This window comes from Panicum virgatum, chromosome 7K (genome assembly GCF_016808335.1).
Source record: "Panicum virgatum strain AP13 chromosome 7K, P.virgatum_v5, whole genome shotgun sequence".
NCBI lineage: Eukaryota > Viridiplantae > Streptophyta > Magnoliopsida > Poales > Poaceae > Panicum > Panicum virgatum.
In genome coordinates, this window is record NC_053142.1 from 31,321,355 (window position 1) to 31,328,697 (window position 7,343).

General features: G+C 50.9%; 1 protein-coding gene across 1 annotated transcript; it reads left to right on the forward strand.

Annotated features, from left to right (window-relative positions):
* The first annotated feature begins 1,439 nt into the window (after positions 1 to 1,439).
* Positions 1,440 to 5,794, forward strand: LOC120640946 (protein SMAX1-LIKE 3-like). Its single transcript, XM_039916887.1, has 3 exons — positions 1,440 to 3,153; positions 4,067 to 4,289; positions 4,436 to 5,794. Exons 1-3 carry the CDS (start codon positions 1,895 to 1,897, stop codon positions 5,561 to 5,563), a joined length of 2,610 nt encoding a protein of 869 aa, XP_039772821.1. The 5' UTR covers positions 1,440 to 1,894; the 3' UTR covers positions 5,564 to 5,794.
* Positions 5,795 to 7,343: the final 1,549 nt, after the last annotated feature.

The window sequence follows — 7,343 nt, forward strand, 5'->3', positions numbered from 1 at the left end:
GGGCATGCACTGCTGAACTTCCGCTGTAATTTCGATCAACTACTAGTATGCATGCATGTTTGTAAATCAGTCCTAGTTATAGTACAGTAGTGGCAGCGTGGCACTGAAACTGGAGAGGTTGCCTAAACTTGGGATCGACTGAATGTGTCAATTTCTGTGTCTGGATAGTACCAATGCGGTCTGTGCTTTTGAGGAGCAAGAAATGCTGAAAAGCCCCTGCTTTGCTAAACATCATGTGGTTTTTTTTATGCCCCCTACAAGCTACTAATTCTGAGTGAGTCTAATCTTTGCCATGCATAATGCATACACACATACCTACACACACACACAGAGCATATGGGCAGTAAGGGGGGACGCTTTATTCCTTATACTTTGAGTCCAGAGAGAAAGAGGCCGTACACAGTTCCCGATTCTTTTAGGGCACAATGCAAAGATCTCCATCGCAGGAAAAGAAAACCAATTTAAATGGGCCCTCTCAAAAGATGAGAGGTCATTGCAGGCCACATCAGATTCTATCGATCGATCACGTAAAAGCATCAGTATGTTGTATCGCCATCATTGCAAGATCAGTCCCATTTCCTGTTGTTAATGTGATCGATTTTGTATAACTATACGACCTGCGGGGGAGGTGTAAAAGCAGCAGTTCACTAGTTTCTCTTATCATGCATGTGTACTCGCTCTCAGCATTTTAGATAATGCAGGGTACTGCTACTGCAGCATTTTAATTTAGGCGACTCTTTGTGTGTGTGTGTGTGTGTGTGTGTGTGTGTGTGTGTGTGTGTGTGTGTGTGTGTGTGTGTGTGTGTGTGTTTACTCAACTGAAAGTGCTTTCATGTAAATATGCAAGCAACATTAAGCTTTCTTATTTTCTAATAAAACCAAATTGATAGCCTAATAAAGAAGATTCAATTTTTTGCGAAGGTTGAATATGTCATTTCGCCAGCATAGAACAGCATGTCGTTTGTGCATTTATATACTTATGTTGAAAAATCTGCAGATTATATTTCTGCTGCAAACCATACCACTGTACCTTTATTATTGAGGGGAGGGACTAGCTAGCTAGGAAGAACTTCAGAAACCTCAAAGCCTGCATGGTCGACTGCTCCAGTGATCAATGCATGCACATTTGTCACCTGTTCGATCAAATCCTTCCAGCAGATCAGAGGTTCGAAATTTTATGCTTGCCTTTGCTCACTTTGATGCATCGTCCATCCCCCAGCATAAAATTTAGCTCTCATTGGGTCATTCTTTAGAGGCAGCCGATCACATGCAAAATCTGGTCACAAAGATACTGCATGCATTACTGTACACCGTGTGTACAATCCATATGATCTGTGGCTTTCTGGCGGTCATAGATCGAGCTAGTAGACTGGGAGGGAGCTGCACATAGGGAGAGGGGGGGGGGGGGGGGGGGGGGGAGAAAGCTGAGGCGCCTTTGTATCTGCTTTGTCAGCACATGCATTCTACCTAGCTAGCTCTACCCAATTTCTCTTTCCCACACCACAAAATCCACTTTATTTGGACCGCCCAGAAAAAAAAATAACCCAAGAGGAGCAAAGAAAATGCATCTAGCAGCCCTCCCTAACAAGAAAAGCACAAATCCATACGCCCAAATCCTTCTTCCATGCTTCACCTCAAGACCTCACCGGCCGGCCGACCCTGCTCAAAAGATGAACACTCACCAACATATAAAGGAGCACCGCATCCACCAGCTGCAGCTCCAGTGATCCGATCCGATCCCCTCTATATCTACTCATCTCCGATCCCTGGTCTCCTTCCACCTCGCAACTGCCGTTGCTGCATCGAATCGCTCTTAGCGCAGGTAGCACCAGCTAACTGTGCTTATTAGCTAGGTTATAATAAGCAAGCAAGCGGCCGGCCGGCTCGAGATCAGATGAGGGCCGGGGGGTGCACGGTGCAGCAGTCGCTGACGGCGGAGGCCGCGGCGGTGGGGAAGCAGGCGGTGAGCCTGGCGCGGCGGCGCGGCAACGCGCAGGTGACGCCGCTGCACGTGGCGAGCGCGATGCTGGCGGCGCCGGCGGGGCTGCTGCGCGCGGCGTGCCTGCGCTCGCACTCCCACCCGCTCCAGTGCAAGGCGCTGGAGCTCTGCTTCAACGTCGCGCTCAACCGGCTCCCGGCCTCCGCCGCGGTCGCCTCGTCGCCGCTGCTCGGCGGCCACGGCCACGGCGGCCACCACCACTACTACCCGCCGTCGCTGTCCAACGCGCTCGTCGCGGCGTTCAAGCGCGCGCAGGCGCACCAGCGGCGCGGCTCCGTGGAGAGCCAGCAGCAGCCCGTGCTCGCGGTCAAGATCGAGCTCGAGCAGCTCGTCGTCTCCATCCTCGACGACCCCAGCGTGAGCCGCGTCATGCGCGAGGCCGGCTTCTCCAGCACCCAGGTGAAGGCCAACGTGGAGCAGGCCGTGTGCAGCAGCACCACAACCACCACCGCGGCCGCGGCCGCCCCCAGCAGCCAAAACCCTAACCCTAGCAGCAGCGCCGCCGCCAGCACAAGCCCTGCCCACGAAGCCAAAGCCGCCAAGCTCCCGCTCCACCACCAGGCGCGCGACGAGGACGTCGCGGCCATCCTCGACTGCCTCGCCTCCCGGAGCAAGCGGAAGGTGGTCGTCGTCGCGGAGAGCGCGGCCGCGGCCGAGGCCGCGGCGGGCGCGGCCGTGAGCAGGATCCGGCGAGGCGACGCGAGGCACGACGCGCTGCGAGGCGCGCAGGTCGTCAGCCTCCGCGTATCGTCGTTCCGGGGCGTGCCGAGGGAGGAGGCGGAGCGGCGGCTCGGCGAGCTGCGGTGCGTCGTCGTCAAGGGCAGGAGGCAGCAGCAGCAGGTCCTGCTCATCGTGGAGGACCTCAAGTGGGCGGCCGAGTTCTGGGCCGGCCACGTCCAGAGCGGCCGGAGAGGGTACTACTGCCCCGTCGAGCACGTCGTCACCGAGCTGCGCGCCCTGGTGGCGTGCGTCGGCGGCGGCGAGCACCTGCCCGGCGGCGGCCTCGGCTGGCTGCTCGGGTTCGGGACGTACCAGGTCTACACGAGGTGCCGGGCGGGGCAGCCGTCGCTGGAGACCCTGTGGGGGCTCCAGACGCTCACCGTCCCCGCCGGCAGCCTCGCGCTGAGCCTCACCTGCTGCGCCTTCGACGACAGGTAAATCGATCCGGCGGTCGTCCCTGTCGGCGGCTTGCGATGGATGCAAAGTTGTTGGAAATTTATCGATTCAGCATGTCGCGTCAGGTGATCGAATCAGCCTGAAACGAAATGTGCCCTGACCATTCGTTACTGATCGATCGAGGTAGCTGATGAGCTAGGAGTAGCTAGAGAGGCTGTGTTTAGTTCCCACGAAATACACTGTAGCGGGGTGAAAAGCACTGTAGCGCACTGTAGCACGTTTAGTTTGTTTGTGGTAGATATTGTCCTACCATGATCTAACTAGGCTCAAAAGATTCGTCTCGTAACGTACATCGCAATTAGTTTTTTTTATTTACCTACATTTAGTACTCCATGCATGAGTCATTTGCTACATTTAATGTTTCGATGTGATGGAGATGTGATGGAAAGTGATGTTTTTGTGGGGGTTTTTGGTGGAACTAAACACACCCAGAGTGTACCGTCCCTGCAGCGTGCTCTATCTGCCCTTTTCTCTTTGCCTACCATGAGTGTGAGTGAAAGCTTGCATCTTTTGCGTGCTTTCGGGACAAAGGCTTTAGGGCATGCAGTAGCTAGCGAACTACTCATCACCTTCACATTCCCTCTTTTGCATCTTTATCTGTTTCCCTACCTTTTCTTTCACCATTAATCTTAACATCTCGATTAGGTTTTCATGTTCAAACATTACCAAAAATTAAAGCTCCAAACCATATGGATCGAGTACATAGATTGATGGATATTGGGCATTAGCATTAGCTGCATCATCATCAAGAAAAGTTTCAAAGCCATTGTGCCTGAGCATGCTGCTGGTAGTACACCGGCAAATAAAGCTACCAAGCAGCTAGCTGATTTTATGGAGACGTCGACGGCCGAGGTGACGGTGGAATCTTATTCCGTTTTGTTGTTTCTGCAGTGCTCTTGGCACGGTCAATCAGTCGATGAAAGCGGGCTCTGACACGGATGGGAACGGACCGGCGTCTTGCTGGCCGCTTTTGGGCGGCAGCCAGCTGATCTCCAGATGCTGCGCCGGCGATTGCTCGGCCGCCGGGATTGACACCAAAGCACCATTGCCGCGGCCGTTCGTCTCGCCGTCGTCGACCCTCCCTTCTTGGCTCCAGCATCGCCGTGACCAGCAGGTACGAAGCATACATTCCAATGTTCAGTAGTGTATCTTGAATACTTTTTTAATCATACATATGCTTTGTTTAATTTTCACATGCATGTTCTAATCTTCTCAATGAGTAACATAGATAATTTGTTACTGCAATGTATTACTGCACAGGAAGCTACGCATCTGACGGATCTTGGCAAGACATGGGGCTCCATCTGCAGCAAACCGTCGCAGCTGATGACGCTGCACTTCTCCGCGCCGGTGTCCCCGGCATCCTCCGTCTCCTCCTACGAGCACGGCGGCGGTGACCAGCAGCAGCCGCCTCGCTACTCGTGGCTCCTCGCCGGCGGCGGCCTCGACGCCACGCCGCACCCGTGGAAGCCCAAGCGCGAGGCCGCCAGCGGCGGCAAGGCCGGCAGGTCCCACGACTCCGGCGCCTCGACCGGCTCCGTGGAGGTGGAGTGCCGCCGCGCCAGGTTCAAGGAGCTCAGCGCCGAGAACCTGAAGCTGCTCTGCGCCGCGCTGGAGAAGGAGGTGCCCTGGCAGAAGGACGTCGTCGCCGAGGTCGCGAGCGCCGTCCTGCAGTGCCGGTCGGGGATCGCCAAGCGCCGCGGCAGGTCGTCGAGGTCGCCGGACGCCGCCAAGGAGGAGACGTGGATGCTCTTCCTCGGAGGCGACGCCGAGGGCAAGGAGAGGGTGGCGAGGGAGCTCGCCAGCCTCGTCTTCGGGTCACGCAACAGCGTCGTGTCCATCAGGCCCGGCGGCGCCTCGTCGTCGCCGTCCGCCTCCGGGTCCTCCGAGGATCACCGGAGTAAGCGGCCACGGACGCCGCCTCCCGCCGGCGAGCCGGCGGGCTACCTAGAGCGGCTATACGAGGCTATATCCGAGAACCCACACCGGGTCGTGTTCATGGAGGACGTCGAGCAGGCTGGCCGGGACTGCCAGCTCGGCATCAAGGAGGCGATCGAGAGAGGGGTGGTGCGGAACCATGCCGGCGATGAGGTCGGCGTCGGCGACGCCATCATCATCCTGAGCTGCGAGAGCCTCGACGACGCCAGGTCTAGAGCTTGCTCGCCGCCGAGCAAGAAGGTGAAGGTGGAGCTAGAGGAGGCCAAGGAGGGGCGCACAGGAGACCATGAACACAAGGAAGATGGCGCTTCCTCGTCTTCTCCATCTTGCATTGATTTGAACGTTAACGCGGATCAGAGTGATCAAGCGGGCGAGCATGGTTCCGGTGATCTCTACCTGCTCACGGCCGTCGACAGGACGCTGTTCTTCAGAAGGCAGGAGAAGCAGTGACAGTGGGAGCTTCTGATTAGAACCTAGATTAGCTGCTGCAGGTCCTACTTTTGCTTATTCTTGTTTTTCTTAGTTTATCTTTTTTTTTTATCTGCCGATCATGGTATTAGAGAATTGGATCGATGGTAATTTTGTGCTTCACTAAAGACAGATTGGAGCTGTTGTAAATTTTTAGGGATGGTGATGCTATTTAACGGGGAGATTCTAATTTCCAGCTATCCGTACCACCAAGTTTACTTTCTTTTCACCTATAGTAGATTTTTTTAACACAATTTTCACCTATATTAGATAGCTAGTGAAGTTTCAAAAACTTTGCCATAACGAAACTCAAAACATTTAGAGTAAAATGCACCGGTCCTCAAATTTGGTTCGGTGTCGTTTCGGTCCCTAAACTTTTAAAATGCACAATTAGATCCACAAATTTGCTAATCGTATCACCTGACGTTCAAATTATCATTTTTAAATTATAAAGTGGAAGTGTTTCAACTTATGTTGAGCTCCCATGTGGGTTCAAATTTTATTTTTGAAATTTTCTACTACTCAACTCTTATATTTTCTTATTTCTCTCCAAAATTTTGTTTCAAAACTTTATGCCTAATATTTTTTCCAATATTTCATCCAAAATTTGTCCTTTTTTCTAATTTTTTTACACATTTGATCATATGAGTTTCTTGTTTTACACATTTTTTATACAAATCCTTTGTATTTGAATTTATTTTTCAAATAAATGGGTATGAATAATTTTTGTGTGTATACATTTTGTATGTAATTTTTTATTTGATACAAATTATATAACTTTCGATTTAGCTTAAGAAATTGTGATTTGGACCTCGCGTGATATGATTAGCAAGTTTATGGATCTATCTGTACTCTAAATCTTTAGCGGCCAGGGTGACATCTTGAACCAAGTTCGAGTACCGACGGTGAATTTTACTCAAATATTTAAACTGACATTTGAAACTGTCAACTCAAATTTCACAATTCAATTGCCTATATCAAGCTTTTGACAAGAATATATCTATATAATAATTAATAACGTTTAGAATATATAGGAAATACAATTTTCTACATAGAAAACAAAAAAAAATCAACTTCCGAAAACAGGAATAGTGAGAGTGATGGCACACCAGACCTGCTGTGTACGAGGTTGGCTGGAGGCCACAATGCTGCGACGAAGGTGAGTGATGCATCATCCACCATGGCGTACCGGACGTCAGATCTAGCGCGTGTTGGCAATTGGCATTCCTTTCATCATGGTGTACTAAATGGCTCATATTGAGGGGAAAAGGAGATGGATGTATGCATTTAGCAGTTAAATACAAAATATTTCATATATAGGGTCTTTCGCAGCTTAAGTCATCTCTAGGACCCAAAATAAAGCATGCAACATATGGTTTAGGATAAATTGCAAAACTGTCCTTGTTTTAAAGTCCAACTACATGTTTACTCCTGTTTTTTTAACTTTGCATGTTTACTTCTGTTTTTAGTCTTTCAGTTGCATGCTTGCCCCTCAAATGTGCAATTCGACCTCAAAACAGGGGCAGTTTTGCAATAAAACAGGGACAAATATTGTGATCGAATAGTCTTAGAGAGATTTGCATTATTCCAAAAAAGATGTGTACAATACTTACAGGTGCATACGTCAACTGCTCAAGTACATGTACCAGTTGGAGAGTGATTAATGATGGCCTATGCGGTTGTTCTCTCTTTTTCCATTTTTCCATAATATGTGCCCCAAAAACAGAGAGACACAACTAAGATACATGTGTTCTTTCCCTTA